The sequence below is a fragment of the Phocoena sinus genome, chromosome 9, assembly GCF_008692025.1.
Source record: "Phocoena sinus isolate mPhoSin1 chromosome 9, mPhoSin1.pri, whole genome shotgun sequence".
NCBI lineage: Eukaryota > Metazoa > Chordata > Mammalia > Artiodactyla > Phocoenidae > Phocoena > Phocoena sinus.
Window position 1 is genome coordinate 37,567,430 of NC_045771.1, and position 26,354 is coordinate 37,593,783.

Below are 26,354 nucleotides of genomic sequence, written 5' to 3' on the forward strand. Positions count from 1 at the left end.
GAGTGTTCTGCCTATGTTTTCCTCTAAGAGTTTGATAGTTTCTGGCCTTACATTTAGGTCTTTAATCCATTTTGAGCTTATTTTTGTGTATGGTGTTAGAGAGTGATCTAATCTCATACTTTTACATGTACCTGTCCAGTTTTCCCAGCACCACTTATTGAAGAGGCTGTCCTTTCTCCACTGTACATTCCTGCCACCTTTATCAAAGATAAGGTGTCCATATGTGCGTGGGTTTATCTCTGGGCTTTCTATCCTGTTCCATTGATCTATCTTTCTGTTTTTGTGCCAGTACCATACTGTCTTGATTACTGTAGCTTTGTAGTATAATCTGAAGTCAGGGAGCCTGATTCCCCCAGCTCCTTTTTTTGTTCTCAAGACTGCTTTGGCTATTCGGGGTCTTTTGTTTTTCAATACAAACTGTGAAATTTTTTGTTCTAGTTCTGTGAAAAATGCCAGGGGTAGTTTGATAGGGATTGCATTGAATCTATAGATTGCTTTGGGTAGTAGAGTCATTTTCACAACGTTGATTCTTCCAATCCAAGAACATGGTATATCTCTCCATCTATTTTAGGATGTTTTTAAAATACAAAAGTAAGAAGGCTTTGGTTGTATAATTGGAAATGCCATGCAGGAAGGCTTCCGTATTAGAGAGAGTAATGATGTGGAAGGGATGTAGAGCAAAATATCCTCAGAGAATTAAGTGTGAGACCCGGAGTGGGATAATTGAGGGGAGTCTGGTAGAGAGACATCATGAAGCCTTTGGGATAGTTGTGATGGTTACGGAGATGAGTAGAATTATACAGCCTTGACATCAGTGTAGTAAGGTGGATGCCTGGAGAGGAGTATGTTATCAAGGTCACTAGAGGGAAACTGGCAAGATTATACTCATTTTCCTCTGTCCATGGTAAGACATCACAAATCCGATACCATACTTGGTCCCACTGAGGCTGGATATAACGTTAGAATATTTCTTAGCATAGTAATTCACATATCAGTCACAGTGAAACCTGATGTAAGAGATTAAGCCATTTTTGCTACCCCAGGCGTAGACCTATGCTGTCCTAATTTCTTTCCCCTGCCTTTACTGAGTTTCTCCTAATGACTGACCCCAGAACTTGCTATGAATAAGGACCATGCATGTGTTGCCAGAGATTCCTATTATTAATGTGTTAGCTCTGGATATAACTAGGAATTTTGGTGCCAGGTCAAATCCTAAAGGCTACATTTCCTTCTCCTCAACTCTGTTTCTAGAACAAAATTATGTCTATCTCTAGTTTCCACCCCAGTACAAGGAGGAAGGGTTTCTGTGGTAATAGCTTGTAGGGTGCTAAAGGTTCCCCATCATAGATTACCGAGGCCCCCAGTGACAGGAGTGCTCCACCAAGAGTGCCAGCCCATTCCCACCCGACCCCATTTAATTGCCTTTGTCATCTTCTGTTTCTCAAGTTATGACCGGTATTCAGCCTAGTCACTTACTCCAATCACAGTGAGAGGTTAATATAAGGTAAAAAATATGGGTGAGAGAAGCATGGTGGGTGATATATCAAATGTTAGGGTGATACAGTAAAGATAATTATTTTTTTTAATTTATTTTATTTTTTGGGGGGTGTATGCGGGCCTCTCACTGTCGTGGCCTCTCCTGTTCTGGACGCGCAGGCTCAGCGGCCATGGCTCACAGGCCCAGCCGCTCCGTGGCATGTGGGATCTTCCTGGACCGGGGCACGAACCCGTGTCCCCTGCATTGGCAGGCGGACTCTCAACCACTGCGCCACCAGGGAAGCCCAAAGATAATTATTTTTAATATATCCTATCAAGGTAACTCTTCCACCAAATGTTTGCAATCTGTTTTCTAGACAACTGGGACTGGACCTGGTGCCTAGGAAAGAGTACGCGATGGTGGATCCAGAGGACATCAGCATTACTGAGCTCTACCGATTGGTAGGTATAGGAATCCTTGGCTCATAGCCTCACTGCTAATTTTGTGGTTTCCATGACACTCTTCATACTTGCTTGATTTTGTAAGAACAGGATGTTCCCGGTTTAATTTGGAGCAAGTAAAGAGAATTGAGAGCTGAGGTGACCATGCCCCAAGTACAAAACTGAGATAATTTACCCACCTCAGAATGCCCTGACGTTCCTACTGAGCCCTCAATGCCCAGGCACTAGGAAGTAAAGAAGTTTGAAGTTTTATTTTGCAAATCTTTGTACTTTGCCTAGTCTAGTGAAATCTTTGTATTTTGCCTAGTCTAGTGGAATGGTTACAAGTCATACATATTTATCTGTTCTGTTTCAGGATATTGTTGTGACTAATGGTTTCCAGTTAGTGCTCACCAATATGTTAGCTCCCCTCCCTGCCCTGCTATCACTGTATGCACAGACTCCTGAAAGTATCCCTTCCTTGCTCTCCAAATGCTAGACTTATCCCCCACCTCTCCCAAACCCCAGGCCATCCCTAAGTGCTGAAGCTTGTTAATAATCCTGAGATATTTGGTCATCTTGCCCATTGTGGCATCACCCATGACTTGAGGTTTTTGTCTAGTTACATGGTAGGTTGAAGTCCAGTTATTTACTTGGCATCTAGGTTCCCCAAGTCTGGTCCCATCTGCCTTGTTTTTTTTTTTGGCTGCGTTGGGTTTTGGTTGCTGTGCGTGGGCTTTCTCTAGTTGCGGTGAGTGGGGGCTACTCTTCATTGCAGTGTGTGAGCTTCTCGTTGCGGTGCTCTTGTTGCAGAGCACGGGCTCTAGGCACATGGGCTTCAGTAGTTGCAACACGCTCAGTAGTTGTGACTTGCAGACTCTAGAATGCAGGCTCGGTAGTTGTGGCACACAGGCTTAGTAGCTCCGCAGCATGTGGGATCTTCCCGAACCAGGGCTCGAACCTGTGTGCCCTGCATTGGCAGGGGGATTCTTAACCACTGCCCCACCAGGGAAGTCCCTAGCCTCGTATTCTTTTTTTTTTCTTTGCGGTACACGGGCCTCTTCTTATGGCCTCTCCCGTTGCGGAGCACAGGCTCCGGACGCACAGGCTCAGCGGCCATGGCTCACGGACCCAGCCACTCTGCGGCATGTGGGATCTTCCCAGACCGGAGCACAAACCCGTGTCCCCTGCATCAGCAGGCGGACTCTCAACCACTGTGCCACCAGGGAAGCCCCCCTAGCCTCGTATTCTTAATATTTGTATAAAGTTTTACCTAATCTCTAGATACTCACTGAGCTATTTTAAAACCTCAAATCAAAGAAGCCAGTATCCCAGGCGTTTCTTTGCTTTGCTCTAGTTACCACTGCATCTTACCCCACGTTCCAAGGAGGAGTGACTGTGGAAAATAGCTGACTCCTTTTTGGAAGATCCTACCTCTCTGGGGATAGCTTCCCAAGCTTAGAGTATTCTTCATAGCATTGCAGATTATTCTTGACCTGAAATTATCTGAAAAACGTGGTGGAAAAAATCATCAGTAAATCCATCAGGCATATGTCTGATTTGAGAAAGCAGTTCTTAATACCGCTTTCAGTTTTCCCCTTCATCATCAATCTGTTCAGATTATCTACAGCTCATTATTTCCATTGGAATACATTCCGTTTCTGTGGAGAATTTCCTTTGCTTTACGTTGAGCTTCTTGAGGGTGATGTTTCATGCCGCACCCCTCTGTGGCATCAGTGCTAAGCAGGGTATCAGGCCCAGAGCAAAAACACAGTTGAAGGTTGGTTGGAGGGAGGAGGGCAGAGATGGAGGAAGGGCACACAAGGAGAATATTCGCAGTAAAAGTCACCACTAACTCTTAGCTTATGTAACAAACAAAATCTCTAGAATTGATTTGTCAGCGACATCCTCTAATGGGACATTTTTATTATAGTTTATTTAACTGTTGGGCATCAGATTTTGTCTCTCACTTTTGTTTTAATCTCTCACTCAATTTTAAGTTTCTTCAGAGTGGGCACCATGTCCTATATTGATACTTCCTCTGTTATGTCCAACATAATCTCGTTCAGTGATTTGCACTTAATAAGCAATCACTTAATGATTTTGATGTTACTACGGTATTATGAGAAGACTATGGGCATAGATCCAAAAAACTAGGTTTAAATTTCATCTCTTCCTTCCACCAGCTCTCTGATCTTGGACTTACTGCTAAATCTTTCAGAGCTTCAGTTTCTTAGTCTATTAAATGGAAAAATAATTCTAACCATGTTTGTTAGGAAGGTTAAATAAGAAATGCATGTAAAATGCCTTTCTTTGACAATGTTTGCAAAGCACCTAAGCATTCAGTCAGTTTTCATTCCTTTGTCATCTTTATTTCATCCTTATTAAGGAGGTAAGATGGCAAGAATAATGGCAGCCTTATGTGCTAAATCTTAAGATTAGATTTGGCTGTGTTCAATGAAATAAGTAAATAATAGAAGCTTAGACATGATGGAAATTATTTCTCCTTTACAGTATGCAAGCCCAGAGGCAGAAGTCCTGGGCTTGTTTGTGGTTTCATGGTGTCAGAAGCAAAAAAGTCTCCATCATCAAGGATACTTCAAAGTACAACATAGCTGCAAGAACTCTAGCCATGACCTTGCTCTCCTGCTTTAAGAAGGAGAAAGATTTCTCTCAGTTGACTCAACTATTTTAATGAGCCTTCCTGGAACTACCACACAATACTTGCACTTACATTTCGTTGGCCAGAACACAGTCACATCCCCATATTTAGCTAGGGATGTCAAATATTTGAGAAGCAACTAACAGTGTCTGTCACAAATATGTTTTATTTTCCCAAGTTTGATTTTGTATGCATGTGATTTTATCTCCTTTTTACTTAATGTCATATATAGGATGGGAAATTTATTTCATCTCTTTGAACATTCCGATTTGTTAGTTGTGGTTGTTAGGAGTGTTATATTGATAAGATTCTGGGGTCTCTTCCAGGCTGTGATTGATTAGCAATGACTGCCATTGGAGGGGGTTTTTCATATTTTATAGCTCAGAACCTAGTCCACAGTCTTCATTTGACAGATGAGGAAAATAAAACATTGTAATTTTACATGAAATGGTAATTTCTCCTCCATAGTGATTGCATTTTACTGCTTCTAAAGCAAAGACAATAGCCCAAGAGAACCCCAAATGATTATAAGCTTCAGAAGGACATGTTTTTTCTTTAAGGCAGCTTCAAGTTCCTATTTATGTCCTGGCCCAGCAGTAATCAGGTTCTCTGTAGCACTGGCCCTTTTCTCTATGCAACCTAAACGTGACTGATTGTATTGACTTTGCCAGGGGGAGTTGGCAGGCACCACCACCAATCCCTTATGGTGAAGGTGGGAGTGGGGTGGTGACTTATTGTCACTCCTAGATCAAGGATCGTGGCATGGAGGTAAAATGCCCCAACACAGGATGCTGGATTAATTGTTGCCACTTCTCTTTCTTTACTATGTCTTCTCCCCGTAATATTTGAAACACAGGTGTTTGCATCTTACAAACTCCCTACTGCATCATTAGGAAAAAAATGTCTTGTTTTGGGTTTTTGATAGTTCTGTTAGCAGATCTTTCTCACCCGATTTTGTTCATCTAAGCAGTAAAATGCGCTAAACCTCACTGTGTTGACATATGTCCCGTTGGAAGATATGGTTTACTGCCAACAACCAGAGCTCAATCCTTCTGTAGTAAAGAGGACTTTATTGGCTGGGTTCTCTGGTTGTTTGGGCATGAGGAGTATCTTTTTAGGAACCTTTCTTGGTTTTAATAAGATCAGGTTAGCTGCTTGCTTTGTGATACTTAGTGGGTAGGCCAGTGGTTCTCCAACAGAGAACAGGGAACATTTGGCAATGTCCGCAGACATTTTTGGTTGTCACAATTGGGGATGGTGGGGAGTGGGGAGAGGTACTACTGGTATCTGGAGAGTAGATGCCAGAAAAAGACGTTAAACATCCTACCAAGCCCAGGACAGCCCCACGACAGAGAAATTACCAGCCCAAATTGTCAGGAGTGCTGAAGGTGCGAACCCTGGTGTGGACCATTCACCCAGTAATTAATGCATTAGTGAGGGTTAATAATTTGTATCACTTTAATAAATCTTCGGAATGCATCTGTTTCTTTTCCTAATCAAAAGCCTAGTTAAACTGTAAGCACATTTAGAGTCACTGCTAGGTGCCTTTGTAACCATAAATTATTTCAGAGATGGATTTTTGTCTATGTGTTAAAACTACCAAATCATAGTTCTTGAAGTGTGGACACACCTTTTAAATTTTGCTACTGCAATAATATATTCACAGAGAGATTTTTTAGCAGTTCCCAAAAGTAGTGAATTACCAAAAGATAAAGAAGACATCCTAACCTATGTAAGTTCAAATCTGTCTCAGGCATGGCAGGATGGTGGGTGAGGAAGAGAGGAGATTTCAGTGCCATTTGTGACGGCCCCTGTCACACGTACAAAGGGTAGAATTAAGTAGGCTTATTACTAGCATGTGTGCAAAGACCAAGGCAGTAATTATACAAGAGATGCAACAATACGTTTTTCACTCTTCTAGGATTTGCATCTCTCTGCACATGATTTCAATCAGTGATTCTCAGCCCTCATTGCACATTAGAATCGCCTGGGGAGCTTTTAAAACTACCACTGTCCAGACCCCCATCCCCTAGAAATTCTAATTTAATTGTTCTGGGATGGGACCTGGGCATAAGTATTTTTTAAAAGCTCTCTTGGTGATTCTAAAGTGCAGCCAAGGTTGAGAACCACTGATCTAGATAGATTGGATTCTTTGCAGGAATAAGGGAGCTAATTTTTCTCCTCAGTTTTTCGTGAATGTCATGAATGATGCTGGGAACTTTGCACTGTTTGAAGTAAAGACCAGACATCTCTTTGAGGTCTGTTCTATTCATAATGTTTTTATATCTTTTTTTCCAGCTCTAGCCTTTAGTAGTTATTCGTTTCTTCCTAGCAGTTTGCGCATTGTTACCCTGAACTTTTAAGTAAGTCAGTAAATAAGTTAGCAACTTCAGAAAATAAAAAGCTTGAGAAGTTAAAGAGATGTAGTTTTATGAATGCATTATGTTTCCTTTGCCCTGTTATAAAGGATTTTTAAAGCCCAAAATAGAGCAACCCTCATAGAAAAAAAAGACAGAATTATGCTTTTTTTCTAGTTAGAATATTTCTCTGCAGAAAGCCTTTTCTAGTCATTATGGCCAACACATACCGCAATGCTGAGGTCAACTTTAAAAGAAAATGCACTTACTCTTCATTTTCACAGAGGCGTGTCCAGTGTACCTGCTGAGTATACAATAATTATAGATGCACTTGGTTAATTGCATTTTTTTAGCTGTCTACTTTTCAAGTGGTTCAATTTAAAAAATAAAAGCATGAAAAAATTCTGGTGATTTTATGCTGTTGCATCTATAATTGTACATGGCATTTTTTTGCATTCAAATCTTAGTCATTAGTTATTGAACTATACTTAGAAACATAAAAAGATGGCTAATGTAGACATAGAGTTCTGTACCTTAGCCTCAACAAAGGCTATGACTCCTTTGGAGTTAATCCCTGAGCTATTAATATATTTTTTTAATTGTCAAGTGATCCACAAGAAGTAGCCTCTTTAGTAGTCTGTGTTATGAAAGCAATACGCTTACACATTCTTAGCACCTGTTCTGTTAATTCACAGCCTTTCTGTATGTTTTCCCTGTGCTCTTACCCTGAGTCAGTTCTGCTCACACTGTGGTCCAAGAACTAGCTGGGCCGTGTACTGCTTGTAACTGGCCCAAGTACAAAAATGGCGAGTAAACGTTTAGAAACCTTTATAACATTTTGACATTGCCATGGCATTTTTGATATTTTATGAAAATATCAATCTGCGGTAGGTTAGGCAGAAAAACCAACCTGGTCCTTCACTGCAGGTAGTTTGAGAAGTACTGTCCTAGATGGTTCATAATTCCTGCTCACTCTTTCGCTCTCAGCTAAAGTGTCATTTTCTCAAGAAACCTTCTCTGACTGCCCAGACACAAGTCAAATTCTCCATTCATCACAGTTGTAGTTTTCTATCCGTTTGTGGGACAATTTTGTTGATGTCTGCTCCCCCGAGTAGGAAAGCTCTATGAAGGCAGGCTGTTTCTATGTTTACGCATCATTGCATTCCCAGTGCTGGGCTCATAATAGATACGTAACAAGTATATGTTGACTAAATGAGCATTCTCATGTTCTCCTCATCCCTGGAAGCATGGGTGATGCCTTTCCTTCCTCAACTTGTGGGAACTCTTACTTCCGGTCCCGCCTCCCAAGTATAGCCTAGGCTAGCTGTATTAAGGACGGAAATAAGAGATGGACACAGACTCTGTTCCTGCCTTTAGACCCCTCACTGGCTTTCTTAGGTCTGCTTCCCTGTAGCTCTGCAGCAAGTTAGAAACATTTTCTTGCTCTAGTGATTGAATATCATTTGATACTGCCAGCCTCAGAAAACTACCACAAGTTTGAAATTTAGTATGCTTTAAAAGAATTTTTAATTATGAGAAATGTGAAGTCATAGCTACGTTATTCAGCAAAATGATCAGCTAGATACAATTTAGTCTGATTTTTAAAAGATGGCTAATAATTTGTTCTCACCCTGGGAGTTGATGAGGGACCGATAGCACCCTTTGAACTTCACGCTGCCTGAATCTACTCAGTGAGTTGATATCATTTTAACATTAATGATTAAGAAACAAACCTTAAAGCAGGATTCCTTGATGGTCTGCAAACTTCAGTTTTTTATTTTAGTAGTTGGGAGAAAATTTGGAATTTAACATCCAACTAGATACCAAATACACAACAATAACAACAACAGAAAGCACAGGGCAGCATAATCACACCATAGCTAACTAGCTTGTTGGGTTCCATTATCTAATTCGGTCCATGCTGATCATGTTTTTTGGGGGGGTGTCATTCAGATGGAGCATCGACATCGGAAGAAAGATACCCCAGCGCAGGCCAGCAGTCATCACCTCTTTGTGCAGATGAAAAGCCTCATGTGTTCCAACCTGGGAGAGGAGCTTGAGGTCATCTTTTCACTCTTTGACAGTAAAGAGAATCGACCAATCAGGTAACTGCATGTGGAGATATGACTTGAACTTCTTAATGTTGGAATTGTGGATGTTTGCAACTGGCAGGCTTCAGGATATATGACCTTGTACATTTTTCCTCTATCAGCCTGTTTTCTCATCTGTAGAACTCTGAATTTCTAAGCTGCCTAACTTCTGGGAGTTTCCCCGAAAATTAGATGAAATGATGCATGCAAACGTTTTTTGAAAAACTCAAAAGGGCTGTGGAACCATAATTATTGTTAAATGAAAGTATGTCATTGATATCAGGTCTGTTATTGGAGTTATTTTGTATTAATAAAGCAAGGAGGACATAATATCTCTAAAATCTGAAGTTTGTTTATCAAGTTCAATACATTGTATTTTTCAAATTTTCAGTAAGCAATTATATGATTCTTACCCTGTCTGCATCAAATGATATTGAGAACAACTAAGGACTTGGAAACCTTCCCATGAGAGTTTCAGAGCTGGGAAATAAACAATTTTCACCTACATTTTTCTTCTTTCTCTGTCTTACCTGTTGTGGTTCTCTTATGGCAAGTTTTCAAACTTTAGGAGAAACTTACAATGGACGTTTTGGTTGTTATCCAAAGGTCTCAACTTTTTTTGAGACTTCTTTTATGTTTAAAATTTTTTAAGTCTTAAAGTTGAGCACAATCCACACCCTCTTTTACACTAAAATGTTTAAATTTGAATTTAGAATTAAAATTGTACCACAAATTACACATAATTGTACCACACTTTAAAGAAATAATACTTACTGAAATGAACGTTGACAATTTTAAGCAACAATGAGCCACGTATATTGTTTTGTAAATATAAAATAATCTTGGAGTATTTTCTGGTAAAAAAAAATCTTTTTCTAGGAAATATGTGTGAAGTTCATTTTTAGTGCATTTGTAGCCATAAAATCTTTGGTGAATTAACTTATATGTTATTCATTACCTACTAGAAAGTGTACTTTCTATTTCTTGACAGTGGCCTGTGTCCATAGAATTTTTTTAATTTTTAAAATTTTATTTATTTTTGGCTGCATTGGGTCTTTGTTGCTGCGTGCGGGCTTTCTCTGGTTGCAGCGAGCGGGGGCTACTCTTCGTTGCAGTGCATGGGCTTCTCTTGTTGCAGAGCACAAGCTCTAGGCGCTCGGGCTTCAGTAGTTGTGGCACGTGGGCTCAGTAGTTGTGGTTCGTGGGCTCTAGAGCGCAGGCTTAGTAGTTGTGGAGCACGGGCTTAGTTGCTCCGCGGCATGTGGGACCATCCCGGACCAGGGCTCGAACCCGTGTCCCCTGCATTGGCCGGCGGATTCTTAACTACTGCACCACCAGGGAAGTCCTGTGTTCATAGAATTTAAAGGTGGTGGTTTTGTGCAGCAAGGACAGGGTTTATGAGGTGTGGAAATAACAATGGTAATTCAGTTTCAAAATCGACTTTATATACTGTTGGAGAAAATGAATCAGTGAGTTAAAAAACGCTTCCCAAATCAACACCACTAAAAAGGGAAGATAAAGGCCTGAGAAAAGGATTCAAATTACAGCTTAGCACTGGCTTTAGACATGTGAAAGCTTATTTAGAGATAATGCCTGCTTACATATTGAAGTGTGTGTTAGAAAGCTTGGTTTCCAGGTAGTGTAGTTTAACCAAAGTCTTCATAACATTGTCTGTATAATGTATGGTCTCTAAAATATTTAACAAGCTATTGTTTGTTATGGATTGTAACAGGGAGAAATGAGGTCACTCTTTTGCTCATTCCTTTTCAGCTAAAGTTTTTGAGGAATATACATTCCCCTTTGCCACTCAAATTGCATTTATGTAGGATTAATATTAGCTGGTCTTTCAGTTTTGTCTTGTTACAAACATTTTCAGATTTTCTAACATGTTCTTTTAGGTTTTTTTTTTTTTTTTTTTTTTTATATATATAAATTTATTTATTAATTTATTTTTGGCTGTGTTGGGTCTTCATTGTTGCATGCGGGCTTTCTCTAGTTGCGGTGAGCGGGGGCTACTCTTCATTGCAGTGCGTGGGCTTCTCATTGCGGTGGCTTCTCATTGTGGAGCACAGGCTCTAGGTGCACGGGCTTCAGTAGTTGCGGCACGCGGGCTCAGTAGTTGTGGTGCACGGGCTTAGTTGCTCCACGGCATGTGGGATCTTCCCGGACCAGGGATCGAACCCGTGTCCCCTGCATTGGCAGGCGGATTCTTAACCACTGCGCCACCAGGGAAGCCCTCTTTTAGGTTTTGATCGACAGAATTCCCTTTCTTTTATTCCTACTTACTTGGTGAAAGTAGGAAAATAACCTGGCTACAGAAACCCTAAAATACTGTTTTTGTGGTCCCTAGGTTCAGGCCGGGAGCTGGGCCTTTTACCTGCTCTGGATGTGGTTGGGCTGCCTTATATGCCTGCCTCCCTCCTCTGCCCTCCTTCCCCCTCCCGGTTTTTTCCCCTCCACCCTCTCCCCCTCCCCTCTTGCTTCCCTTTTCCCTCCCATCTCCCTTTCCCTCTGTCGCACACACCTGATACAGAATGACCCTAGGAGAAATCAAGCCTGAATTTCTCTCCCCTGCTTCTACTCACTGAGTTTGGCCATCGGCTTTCACCTCCCAAACTCATAATCGCTATAAAGGTGATTGACAAAAGAATGAGTAAGCGTGAAAACACCCACTTACTAGGTGTTTGGAACCATCTCAGATTTCTTTTCTTGACTCTCTGAGGCCTCAGATAGTGCAGCGATTATTCTTTTAGGGAGTGTTCAAAACCTTGCTATGAGTAGCTCGGATTCACACTGCACAGGGTGGTGTCACCATTACCTTTTGAAGAGGCCTTAGGATGCACAGATCTGAGGACTGGGCTTGATTCTTGTCTCTGCAGTTGACTGCTGCTGCCCTGATCCTTTCACCTACCTCTGTCTTTTCCTTCATCTTGAAACTGGTGACAAGTCTTGCTTCCCTCACTGCTTCTGGCATAGCTGATGAGTGTAAAGTATTTGGATCTTCACAGAAAAAGGTATTATAAATGCAAGATATGATTTTTGAGGCATTTTTGTGTTTCTTCTTATGTGCAACAATGAATGCAGTGTGGGATATGGGGGTTTTTTTTTTTTTTTTTTTTTTTTTTTTTAGTGGTACGCGGGCCTCTCACTGTTGTGGCCTCTCCTATTGCGGAGCACAGGCTCCGGAGGTGCAGGCTCATTGGCCATGGCTCACGGGCCCAGCCGCTCCGCGGCATGTGGGATCTTCCCGGACCGGGGCACGAACCTGTGTCCCCTGCATCGGCAGGTGGACTCTCAACCATTGCGCCACCAGGGAAGCCCATATGGGGGTATTTTAAAATCAACTCGTATTACTTTTTTAAACTTCTATTTTAGAAAATTTCAGATGTATAAAAAAGTAAAATAGTATCGTGAAGCTTCACGGACCTGCTACCAGTGGCAAGAGTGATTGACTCAGGGCTGATCTTGTTTTAACCACATCCCTTTCTAGTCCTCCTCTTTGCCCCCAGCTTATTGGAGGCAAATCCCAGACATCAAATTTTCATATGTAAATATTACAGGGTGTACCTCTCTGTTTAAAAAAAAAAAACAAAAGGGCTTCCCTGGTGGCGCAGTGGTTGAGAGTCCGCCTGCCGATGCAGGGGACACGGGTTTGTGCCCCAGTTCAGGAAGATCTCACATGCCGCGGAGCGGCTGGGCCTGTGAGCCATGGCCGCTGAGCCTGCGCGTCCGGAGCCTGTGCTCCGCAATGGAAGAGGCCACGACAGTGAGAGGCCTACCTACCGCAAAAAAAAAAAAAAAAAAAAAAAAAAAGAGGTACTATAAAGAAATTGTCACCCACAAAATAAATATTCCCTTAACATCATCAGCTATCCATTTCCAGTCTATTCAGAGTTCTGCTGTTGACTGATGTATATTGTTTTACAGATTCCAAATTTGGAATTTGGAATTTACGTGATCCAAATAAAGTCCATCCATTGCATGGCTGATAAGTTTGCCAGTCACTTTGCAGCTGTAGTTTCCTTTTCTCTCTCCTTCTTAAATTCCTTATAATTTATTTGTTGAAGAGAATGGATAATTTGATTTTTTATTTCTTTTTCAGCATTCGAAGTCCAATCCAAACCATAAAATTTACTAGGCAAAAGATGGTATAGTTCAGGGAATGCGTTTGTTGTTAAATAGAATCATTAGTGCTGTAATTTACAGAAAATAAAATACAATCTAAGTGTAATCTTTATGGTGTTGCCCTGACCATTAATCACAGGAAATTACCTTGTCCAGGTACAGGTGGAGGCACAACATGTACAAACCCTGTAGAAGTTTGATTAGGAAAGATAGATGTTTATTCCTCTCACAAGGCAGACAACTGGCTAGGACTTTTTCATTTAACTTACCTCCTCTAAGTAGCAAACCGCCAGGATTTTACTGAGCACTAATCACCTGCCAGACTTTGTTCTAAATGCTTTAAATATATTATCAGCACTGATTGTTTAGGTGAGGAAGCAAGGCACAGAAAGGTTAGGGGACTTGCCTAAGTTTATAGACAGGCAAGAGGCAAAGCACAGAGCTTCAAGCCAGTGATCTGGCCCCAGAGTTTGCCCTGTGAACACCCCCTTCCTGCGTTGGCCTCAGCCACGTTCCTCCTCAAGGGCTTCAATATTTGTCTGAACATTTCCATCATTGAGCAGGATTTTATTGCCCAGAGAGAGATCTTCAGAGACTGATAGCCCTAATAATAAGTTGTTATAAATTATTGATAGTGATAACACTGAAACTAATATAGGGCCTCAGAAATATCCTATGCTATAGAAATTGGTTTTTCAAATTGAGTCCTTCTCAAGATACTTTTAAGAATAGCAAAAAAGCATCAACTCTTACTGTGTGCCAGTGATCAGAATCTTAGATTCAGTACTTGGAGATGTCAAATGCAAAAGGAGTCAACACGTGAAAATTACCCCCTCTAGTTCACTGTGTGGAGAAATGAAGCACATGGTATTTCCTCAGTACCAGGAAGGGTACGTTTCCTGACAGAGACTTAAAACAATTAGTCATCGATGTTGAGCTGTGTTTAGAAAGCCCATTAATATTATTCGAAACAGCTTCTGCCTGAAGGTGACCTAGAATATTAAGCCTCTGACGCATGTTGCAGACACCTGTTACTGTACCAGAAAGATGCAGGCATATTCTGACAGCATCTTGCTAACATACACCTACCTGTACTTCTTTTCCTTTTCTCCTTCCTCATTTGTTCATGTAACAGCATCTGCCCAGACAGAGCCCCTGGCAGGTACAGCTACTTTGGACTCAATTATCATCAGAAATCATCAGAAATAACATTATTTGAGTGAGTTTTGCACAGTCTTTGACATGATTTCTCACCATAAAAGATAATTTCTTAGTTAAAAAAAATGTTTGCCAAATTAAGTTTTATTAAGTTTTATATGAGTAAAATATTTTTAGAGAGCATCTATCTGGTTGAAAGTTTATAATTTCTCCAAGCTGTAAGGGTATAGCTAGAAGAGTCAGGGAATCATTTCCCTAGATAGCATCTGTAATTTCATTTTATTCAGTTCTATTCAGTTTATTTAACTAACACATATGCCATATAACACAACCATGTGCCAGACACTGTTCTAAGCTGTTTAATAAATATTAACTTATTTATCCCTTGTAACAACCTTACGAGGTAGGTAATATTAATACAGTCTTCGCTTGGTATCCGTGGGGAATTGGTTCAGGACCTCCCTCAGGTACCAAAATCCACAGATACTCAAGTTCCTTACATAAAATGGCATAGTATTTGCATATAACATGCACACATCCTCCCATATACTTTTAATCATCTCTAAATTACTTATAATACCTAATAAATACTATTTAAATAGTTGCTCTTTGAAACTTTCTGGAATATTTTTTCCTGAATATTTTCTATCTGCAGTTGATTGAATCTGCGGATGCAGTACCTACAGATACGGAAGGCTGACTATATCCCCATTTTTTATCGATGGGGAAAGTGAGGCACATAGCGATTAATAACTTGCCCAAGGCCACACAGCTGGTATATAGTGGAGCTGTATTTTAACATGCAATCTGAGCAGGCATCACTGTTCTTAATCACTTTCCTATACCCATTCTCATAAACTTCGATATTAATAGTAATCTGTTTTCTTCCACAACCAATGTTTTACTCACCAGTGTATAGCAAGGGGTCTGTTGAGGGATTTTCCTTTTGTTTTGTTTTTTTAAGAAACTGAAGTGGAAGAGGCTTGAGCTTATTAAGAATTGACAGGAAGGATCCAGTAACCTGGGAGAGGTTACACTCATGGGAGAGGGGAGGTCATTGCTGGATCAAGGTTCCTTAGAAGACATCAGGAAACAAGCTTGAAATTGCAGGTGGGAAGATCAGCCAAGGACTGGAGAAAGGGCGAAAGGGCAGAGAGTGGATGTGCATAAACTGGGGTATAGGACTGGGAATATCAGGGGAGAGGGGATTTGTATAAAGAAGTCAAACCACAGGTTTGGTTCCAGACAACTGAAATAAAGTGAGTATCACAATAAAGCAAGTCACAGGAATTTTTTGGTTTCCTGGTGCATACAAAAGTTATGTTTACACTATACTATAGTCTTTGTGTCTGAAAAAAAATGCATATCTTAATCAAAAAATACTTTATTGTTGGGCTTCCCTGGTGGCGCAGTGGTTGAGAGTCCACCTGCCAATGCAGGGGACACGGGTTCGTGCCCCGGTCCGGGAAGATCCCACATGCCGCGGAGCGGCTGGGTCTGTGAGCCATGGCCATTGAGCCTGCGCGTCCAGAGCCTGTGCTCCACAATGGGAGAGGCCACAGCAGTGAGAGGCCCGCGTACCGCAAAAAAACAAAACAAAACAAAACAAAACTTTATTGCTAAAAAATGCTAACCGTCATCTGAGCCCTCATCTTTTTTGCTGGTGGAGTGTCTTGCCACCAGCAAGACATATTGATGGTGCGGACTGATGAGGGTGGTCGTCACTGAAGGCTGGGGTGGTTGTGACAGTTTCTTCAACTAAGACATCAGTGAAATTTGCTGCATCAGTTGACTCCTTTTTTCCATGAACGATCTCTCTGTAGCATGCAATGCTGTTTGATAGCATTTTACCCACAGCAGAACTTCTTTCAAAAATGGGAGTCAGTCCTCTTAAACCCTGCCTTATCAACTAAGTTCATATAATATTATAGATCCTTTGTTGTCATTTCAACCATCTTCACAGCATCTTCACCAGGAGTTGATTTCATCTCAAGAAACCACTTTCATTGTTCATCCTTAAGAAGCCACTTCTCATCCTTTCGAGGTTAAATATGAGATTGCAGCCATTCAGTCACATCTTCAGTCTCCACTTCTAATTCCAGTTCTCTTGCTGTGTCTACCACATCTACAGTTACTTCCTCCACTGAAGTCTTGAGCTCCTCAAACTCATCCATGAGGGTTGGAATCAGCTTCTTCCAAGCTCCTGTTAATGTTATTTAGACATCTTCCCATGAAGCACAAGTATTTTCTTAATGGCATCTTGAACGATGAATCCTTTCAGAGGCTTTCAATTGAGTTTGCCCAGATCCACAAGAGGAATCACTATCTATGGCAGCTATAGCCTTACAAATTGTATTTCTTAAATAGTAAGACTTGAAAGTCGAAATGACTCCTTGATCCATGAGCTGCAGAATGGATGTTGTGTTAGCAGGCATGAAAACAGCATGAGTCTTGTTGTACCTCTCCATCGGAGATCTTAGGTGACCAGGTACATTGTCAATGAACAGTAATATTTTAAAAGGAATCTCTTTTTCCAGGATACTAGGTCTCAACAGTGGCCTTAAAATATTCAGTAAACCATATTGTAAACAGATATGATGTCATCCAGGCTTTGTTGTATCATTTATAGAGCATAGGCATAGTAGATTTAGCATCGTTCTTAAAGGCTCTACAATTTTCAGAATGGTAGACAAGCATTGGCTTCAACTTAAAGTCACCAGCTGCATTAGCCTCAAATAGGAGAGTCAGCCTGTCCTTTGAAGTTTTGAAGCCAGGCACTGACTTCTCCTCTCCAGCTATGAAAGTCCTAGATGGCGTCTTCTTATGATATAAGGCTGTTGTGTCTACCTTGAAAATCTGTTGTTTGGTGTGGCCACCTTCATGGATTACCTTAACTAGATCTTCCGGATAACTTGTTGCAGCTTCTACATCAGCACTTGCTGCTTCACCTGGCACTTTGATGTTATGGAGACGGCTTCTTGCCTTAAACCCCATGAACCAACCTCCGCTAGCTTCAAACATTTCTTCTGCAACTTTCTCACCTCTCTCAGCCTTCAGAGAATTGATGAGAGTTAGGGCCTTTCTCTGAATCTGACTTTGGCTGAAGGGAATGTTGTGGCTGGTTTGATCTCTGTCCAGAACACTAAAATTTTCTCCATATCATCAATAAAGCTCTTTTGCTCTTTACCTTTCATGTGTTCACTGGAGTAGCACTTTTCATTTCCTTCAAGAACTTTCCCTTTGTGCAGTCACAACTTGGCTAGCTGGTGTGAGAGGCCTAGCTTTCAGCCTGTCTCAGCTTTCCACATACCTTCCTCATGAAGCTTAATCGTTTCTAGCTTTTGAGTTAAAGTGAGAAACATGCGGCTCTTCCTTTCATTTGAATGCTTGGAGGCCATTGTAGGGTTATTAATTGTCCTTATTTCAGTATTATCGTATCTCAGAGAACAGGGAGGCCTCAGGAGAGGGAGAGAGATGAGGAACATCTCATGATGGTGGAGCAGTCAGATCATACACCCAACTTATATGGGCGCAGTTCGAGATGCCCCGAAAGAATTGCAGTGGTAACAACAGAGATCACCGATCATGGGTCACTATGACAAATATAATAATAAGGAAAACGTCTGAAATATTGCTAGAATTACGAAAACCTGACACAGAGACCTGAAATGAGCAAATGTTGGAAAACGGGCGCCGATAGACTTGCTCTTCACAGGTTTGTCACAGACCTTCAATTTGTAAAAAATGCAATATCTGTGAAGTGCAGTAAAGCGAAGCACAATCAAATGAGGTCTGCTTGTACTTAGCATCTTATGCTACAAATGTTTCTTTCAGCTTGCATTTAAAATTGGATGTTGTACTATTTGGTGATAGAAATAGTCGTAGCGTTTATGTTTTTCATAGTCTGTGCAGCTGTGGATGTGTGTATTCTTATCTTTCCTGTGTTGACATATTAATATGTTAGTTAATCTACAATAGAGTATAAGTTACATGGGCCAATGAAAATGACATAGTCCACTTGTTGACTATTTCCCTTTTAACTTTCAGTACTTTGGTTAGTGCTATATTCTAAGTTTCAGGACTAATCTGTTACCGTATTTCATTCTCATCAGAGGATATATTTAATAGGACCTAAGTTCCACCAGTGAGCCCTCAGCCTAGTATAGGGTTGCTTATATACGTGTAAGCTGTTGGCATGGGCTTCTATTTGAGAAAATAGCACAGAGTAGTACTTCTCTAAAAAGTCTTATCCTGGTGATTAAATACAAAAAGGCTTTTCATAGTAATTAAGTTCAGATAAAGTTGACTTTCTTGCTGGTACCTTATTCACATACTTGACTGAAGTTATGTGCTTTTTCTATCATCACACAGTTAAACTCTCCATTTTCATTAAATGCTTCATTTCCATATACATTTTATATTGCCTAAAATTACCTTCTTTTTTAGTATATTTCAGTTCTGTCATTTAAGAAAAAGTAGTGAATATTATTGGTGAGGCACAGATTTTTTTTTTATATGAACTCTTTCTGGACTATATCTGAATTTCTCTCCATCCTCAAGACTCAGATCTTGTATCTTGTGCAGATACCACTCTATAGTATATAAGTGGCCAGGCTCTAGAGTCAGAGGATCTGCCATTGCCATTCAGTAGCTACATCAGCCTGGGCAAATTAATTCATGTCTCTTATGTCTGTAATTTAGCTGCTAAAAGAGGATAATAATAGTACTTCTCTCATGGGATTATTTGAGGATTACATGAGATAATGCATATACTTTTTAGTCTAATGCTTGACACCGGGTCATTGGTCAGTAATTATAAGCTATGATGATGATGATTAAAAACGGGAACTGTACTTTAACATAACCAGAAATGATATGTGGTGTTTGGTCTTGAATTCTTAAAGAAATCATACAGTCTAAGGAATTATTATTAATTTTTAAGGTATGTGTTATTATAGTTATATAAGATTTAGAGAGACTAGTAAACAGGTCGAATGGCATCAGGGATATGATTTGCTTTAAAACACTTTAGCAACAGGAAAAAAAAAAGAGAAAAACAAAGAAAGAGCAAAGGGATAGGCGGAGCGGTGTGACAGAATTGAATGGTTGTGAATTCCTTGTGACAGGTCTATGGGTGCTTGCTTTACCTTTTAGCATATAGTATGTATGGTTAATGAATTACCTCCTTAAAATTATCAATATTTTATGCGTGTGGGCAGGAAAGCCACGAGGGCAGGCATTTTTTTCAATCTCTTCGAAAGAAGACGGGTTTATTAATCTGGTCTAGTCACTAGCCCCATACATGGTTTGGATTCCATTCTGCCTTGAATAATAATCCTGGGTTCCTTTGAACTGACAATGATATTTTTGATAATGTTTTTGGCAGAACTTAACAGGAATGTTTTCTGAAGGTCTAGGGCATTCAGTATTATAATAACACATATATTACAATAGTATTATCTTTAAACCATAAGCTTTGACTCATATATAAAACAAAATAGGCAACTTTTAGAAGATCAATGTTCTGTGAGAGGGAATACCTTATACGCTTAAGCAAAATCCTGTGTCTGTATAAGGACCAGCTTCCCCACTCTGAATTAATAAAGGTTTGTCCTAAAAAACAAGATCCTACTGTATAACACAGGGAACTGTATTCAATATCCTGTGATAAACCCTAATGAAAAAGAATGTATATATGTATAACTGAGTCACTTTGATGTACAGCAGAAATTAACACATTATAACTCAACCCAACTATACTTAAATAAATTTTTTAAAAAATAATTTAAAAAAACGTAGAGATTTGTTCTCCCAAAGGTGAGGAAACCACTCACCACTCCCTTGTTCATTCATTCACACATCACACAGTGCACAAGAGTAACAGTTGTGTGCGAGCAGCGTGAGGCCCTGCTGGAGACCCAAAGGTGACTCCTGGAGCAGATGGCAGAAGGGATCCAGGACACATGTGAAGGCAGCTATTTCGAGAAGGAGGAAGGTCCCTTCTTCTACTAATGTGGGAGGGAGGGAGGGAGGGAGAGCGCTGAAATGGGTGTAAGATATTGAAATGGAAAACAGGGACTAGGTCTGTGGCCTTGATCTTTTATAAGGAAAGTGGGGAAACAAGATGAGCTGCTGCTGGAGAGCAAAAGAGAGAATGAAAGGGAGTTCAGGGCTGAAAGTGAGTTGCAGGAACAAGGTCAGCAGCCTTTGAGCAAAAATGTGATAGGAAGTGAGTTAGTGATGAAAAATGGGACTGCTGAGTGCAGGACGGGACCTCCAAAGAGAGACATCTGAAATTGGTGGTGAATCCTGGCTCCCCAGTTAGACAGCTTTTGCCAGGTGTGCTCAGAAAAGAGGTATCAGGTGGTAGAGTTGGAGTCTGACACATCACAGTTGGAAAAAACTGAGACTGGGAATCTAGCAGGAGGAGGAGAATTAAAGACATTACAACAATAGCTTCCATTTGGTCTCTTCAGAGGCTGATGTGATCTAACTGCCTTTCATTTTTAAGAGGAAATTAAAGAATTAGGGCTTCTTTTGAAAAGACTTAGTTACTGGGAAATTTTTTAAAGACCTTACAGAAGGGAGCTGTTAGTGAGAGTAGTTATTTAGCCCACTCTTGGAAAAAATGCTAATATTTTTGTGTCTATATTATAGTACATAACACAGTTAAGGGAGCACATATGATTCTTTAATTCTCTGAGCACTGTGCTAGAATTTCTCGTTTCATACCTCATTTACAACTTATTATAGTGTGATCACACAAATTCAGTCTCTATATTTTTACATAAATTAAGAGCATTTGTTGTTTTGAACGTAGAAAGATAGTTGGCATAGATCTCTCTTTATAGTTTTATGTTATAAAATTAACTCAAAATTATAATCTCTCCAAAGTACAGCAATATTGGAGGGGAAAATGTCTGACTGGCCATGCATGCAGGGAGCACAACTCTATTTGAGAACAGAAATAGAAGGCATTCAGAGGTCCTCCTTGGACTGTGGCAATATCAACAATTCCATGTGGCCCAGAGTGCTTCCTGCTGTGTGTATACATGCTGGCACAGAGTTCCCTGTGGGTGTCTGTACATCACTGACCCACAGTGACCTTCCCTCAGGCTTCCTCTTTAAAGTCATGAGTGCTTTCCACTCTCCCCCTTCTTTGCCATCATTTGATTCTTCTAGCAGGTACATGAAAATGGGGATTGTTGTCACTTCGAAGTTAATCAGATTCTGTGGTTTGCTCCCCCTTTGGTCACACTTCTGTTGCATACAAAAAAAAAAATTGAGATGTAGTGATGTTAATAGGAGAGATTTTAAGAAGTGGGCCAGGAGGAGGATCTAAATTAAAACAAAAACAAGCAAACAAATAACTTTATTCATGCCGAGAACACCCAGCGTAGAAGTGATCCACAGTTTTTCTCTGTAGCATTTTAAGAGCCACACAATTCCAATTACTTTTGAAATTTTAAATTACTACATTATAAGAATAAGTGGCTGGAACTTTAAAGTGGCAGAAAACCAAAAACTCATAGAGTAAATGTATTCAGAACTGGCTTTCTCATCCCCTTTAGCTCTAAACGCTTACTCAGCCAATTTGTCTCATTGTACTTAAACAGTGCAGAGTTTTAGAAATTGATCAGAAGGGCTTTCCACCCCTATTCCTGTGTTTTAAAAGATGAGCAGATGAGTGTTCTTTTCACCAGGATTCTGGTCGTCTCTGTCTGTTCTCCTCTGCCCTGTGTCTTCTGCCTATAGAGAATTCAGATTAATTTAGTTTTCCTAAATTCACTACCAATCAAATCATGCTCACACATAGCGACCCACCTTACAAGGACTTCTTTGCTCTTCATTGCCATTTGTGCTGTAAGGTGATTCACCGTTGACAAAGGAATTACTCATGATACAGTCCTCGTTAGTTCCTTTTCTGAAGATAAGACTTTACCCTCTCCTTATCTTTCTGTTTCCAGCACCTTGCAGAATGCCCTACACAGACTGGGCGTCGATGCAGTTAAAGGAAGTTTACAAGTCTCTCACTGTTGTTGAGGCAAAGTATTAAAAGATTGTGTCATTATTGTCTTAATTTTTTCTGTCTTCCTTCCACTCCAGTGGGGATGTGCTTATTGATAAGAGAGAGAACTCAAAGTTGAGTGCATCAGCAATGGTAATGGATTTGTTTCAGGTTCTCTTGTGTTAATCAGAACTCTGCTGTCAGACATGTCTCTATGGGAGCATCATTTGCAAAATCTGTCCTGCTAAAAAAAAAAAAAGTAAATAAAAATTAGCAGATAAATTTATGGACAGTCCCCGACTTACAATGGTTCGACTTGGGATTTTTTGACTTCACAGTGGTGTGAAAGCAATACACATTGACTGGAAACTGTTCTTTGAATTTTGATCTTTCCCTGGGCTAGCCACGTTCGGTACAATGCTCTTGTAAAGCTGAATGGTTTTATCAGGACGTAACCCTGTAAGTTGAAGAGTATCTGTGTAGCGTCTTCTCCTAAGTATTTCCATTTAGAAAATGGAACAGAGACTGCATCTTTTTATTTCCATTGGGCAACAGAGGTTTCACACTATCGCTGTTGAATCACTGATCTTCATTCATTCAGCAAACAAGTACTGCTCTCCTCGGGGAAAGGCACTGATCTGGGCATTGGGGACACATAAATGAATTAAAAAAAAAAAAAATTCTTGCCCTCCCAGAACTTACATTCTACTGATGTTCAAAATACTATTAAGCTTTAAGTCAAGAAATATTTTTAAAGGCTAGAGTTTCTCTTTGTATGGTAACCAGTATTGCTGTTTTTGTTTCACCAAAAATACTTGTGGTGTCTAAAGCAATGCTTCCTAAACTTTTCAGTGCCTAAAGTTCATTTTCAAACTTATGAAAACTATGGAGCTCTACAGAAACTAATGTACCTATCCTCATACACATGAACACTTGCATATCAGTGTAGAGGCTTCGTAGCTCCCTGATTAAAAAGAAAAAGCATTTGACCTTTAGAAAGTCCAATTGCATGAGTCATCTTGTTAATAAATAGTATTTAATGATGATTTAGATACTTTTCTTTTTTTTAGATGGAGGTATAGTTGATTTATAATAATGTGTTAGTTTCAGGTGTACAGCAAAATGATTCAGTTGTACATGTACATATTTTTTTTTCAGATTCTTTTCCATTATAGGTTATTATAGTTCCCTGTGCTATACAGAAAATCCTTATTGTTTATCTATTTTTATATCTAGTGGTTTGTATCTGTTAATCCCATACTCCTAATTTATCCCTACCCTACTCCTTTCCCCTTTGGTAATCATAAGTTTTCATTTTTTTAAGTTATAATTAATATAAAGAATCTATCAGTAAGCTGTTGAAAGGGATATTTGATTTTGGCTTCTTTCATTTTAAAAATTAGAACTTTTTTTGAGATAATAAATGTATGAAAGACATTATACTTACTGTTTTTGCAAGGCTTGAATTACTTAGATTTTTTTCATTTAGTCTGTTTTCATTAAGGTTTCTTTGCCTTTGCAAAGAACTGCATGCTTCAACCCAGCGTAGTTATAAAGAGCTCAGGTTTGCTTTACTTGCAAGGTTGCTTACTACAGATACTTTCTAACAAAAGAGGCATTGTTAAAAAGGTCAGAATAATTACTGTATATAAATCAGAGCGATTCCTCCCTCATGAAATGTCAAAGGCATAGTGTTTACCATAATCAAATTATGTAAATTCCAAGAACAATAAGACATTCTGCCTGTAAACAGGTCTTCTTATTTCACAGTCCTTGTTTCTGTTGACCAGATCCTATCATCACCTACTTTTAGTTACTTCTGTGAGAAACTTGTTTTCTAGTGAAATTCTTAATGGGTTCTCTAGAGATAGACATAAGCAAGTTTTTTCCTGAGTAGCTCAGTTAAACAGTTTAGCTATTTCTAAGGATTTTACTTGAATTCAACAATGAGATTTTTAGGGTCTCAAGTCTTTAGAACTTAGAGTCATTATTGTTTTTCTCAAATCAACAGTTGATCCAAATCTTTTCTTTAATTCATCTGTCTATCAGCAGGTCATCTGTACATCACTTATTTATAACTTTAGAAAGCATTGCACTCCTTTTTCTTTGAGCTTTACCTTCCCAAAAAGAATTCTGATTCAGTTAGCTTTATTCTCTGAAAAGAAAAATAACATGAAGTGGTTTTAAGTCATTCTAAGTAGTAAGAAAGAATCAGCTTGATGTTCAACATTGGCAGTAGAGTTCACTGTAGTTTAAAAAATTATCTCCCCTTTCATCATTCAACTAAAGCAAAATCCTTTATTGTCCTGACAAAGCCATCCCATTAGTTGGTTGCTTAGTCCTTCAACCTCAAGTATTTGTAAAGCGAGTCTGGACTTGGGTATTAATATTAAAAAAGAAAACTCAGAGTCTTTCTGCTCTTTAGGTAAACTACTGTGGCAACCCTGGTATCAAGGATCCTTCTTGTTTCATTTCCCTTGAATCAGAAGAGCTCATGACCCTTGTGTTGCTTTCGTTTTAAAATTAGAAAGCACATTAATAACTTTATCTAGGAAGACTTGCTTGAGGAGTTGCTTTCATTTATTGCCAAGGAAAAACTTCATTTGTATCAGTCATGTGGTTGGGAGAAGAAAGGCGAGAAATCGTTGACCTGAAGGTATCAGGCATTTGTTGCCTGTTTTCTGGTTGTATATGATGATCATAAAGGACAGTCAACAATTCTGACTCATTAGTGCCTAGGCATTTGGGTCAAAACAGTGGTTGTTAAATATGACTGTGTTTTTAAACACACAGGGAGCTTTTAGGTCCATAGTAAGTCAGGATCCCCAGGCTAGGGCCTGGGCTTTATACAGCTCCCAGGAGAATGTTGTACCCACCCATGTTCAGAGATGGCCTGGATGAGAGCCCCTTTTTCTGTGCCATGGTGAGCACCAAAACTCTTGGTCTAGTGGCCACCCCAGGGCAGCTGGCTCCTGGGGGCGTTACTATGACAATTTAGAATGCTCCTTGAGTTGTCCTTTGCCACTCGTTCTAGGAAAGAACACAGTAACAGTTCCCTGCACAGATGGTTGGAAGTGTCTTACACTGTTAGTCAATCAGAAAGCATTTGAGAAAATGCAGGAGGAGCAGTGAAATAGAAGCATTGAGATCATCTTCTATTTGTGTACTATTGCCTTTTGGGTAGAGGGCCTAGAGTCAGCGCAGCTGAAACATTCTCCTACCTCTTCTCACTATTCTCCTTCCGTCTTCTCGCTCCCACTGTTTCCTCCCTGACTGGGTGCATCTCCCTGCACTACTATTCAGTGTAGAGTAGACATTAATTGTCCTCACACACAGCATAGTTAAATTTAAGACAAGGAACTTGGCTTTTTCAAAGACACTACTATTTTTTGGTATTTACAATTGTTTTATAAAGTGTAAGCGTAGGACTTCCCTGGTGGCACGTTGGTTAAGAATCCTCCTGCCAATGCAGGGCACACGGGTTTGGGCTCTGGTCTGGGAAGATCCTACATGCCGTGGAGCAACTAAGCCCGTGTGCCACAACTATTGAGCCTGTGCTCTAGAGCCCGCGAGCCACAACTACTGAGGCTGTGTGCTGCAACTACTGAGCCCAAGTGCTGCAACTCCTGAGGCCCATGCGCCTAGAGCCTGTGCTCCGCAGCAAGAGAAGCCACCACAATGAGAAGCCTGCACACTGCAACGAAGAGTAGCCCCACTTGCTGCAACTAGAGAAAGCCCACACACGGCAACGAAGACCCAGCACAGCCAAAAATAAATAAATAAATTAAAAAAAAAAAAAGTGTAAGCATAAAAGAACCAGACAGTTCTTTTTCCAATTAGTGTACCAGAATACGACCACTGAAGTGTTTGCTCTCTTTTGTTACTGTCACTTTGTGTGTGTGTGTGTGTTATGCGGGCCTCTCACTGTTGTGGCCTCTCCCCTTGCGGAGCACAGGCTCCGGACGCGCAGGCTCAGTGGCCATGGCTCACGGGCCTAGCCGCTTCGCGGCATATGGGGTCTTCCCGGACCGGGGCAC

General features: G+C 40.2%; 1 protein-coding gene across 1 annotated transcript in view; it reads left to right on the top strand.

Annotated features, from left to right (window-relative positions):
* DOCK4 (dedicator of cytokinesis 4) overlaps window positions 1-26,354 on the top strand; it is a 501,134-nt gene that overhangs the window by 236,894 nt on the left and 237,886 nt on the right. The window contains 2 exon segments of the mRNA XM_032643431.1: window positions 1,854-1,938; window positions 8,890-9,041. Coding sequence (XP_032499322.1) covers window positions 1,854-1,938; window positions 8,890-9,041 — 237 coding nt within the window.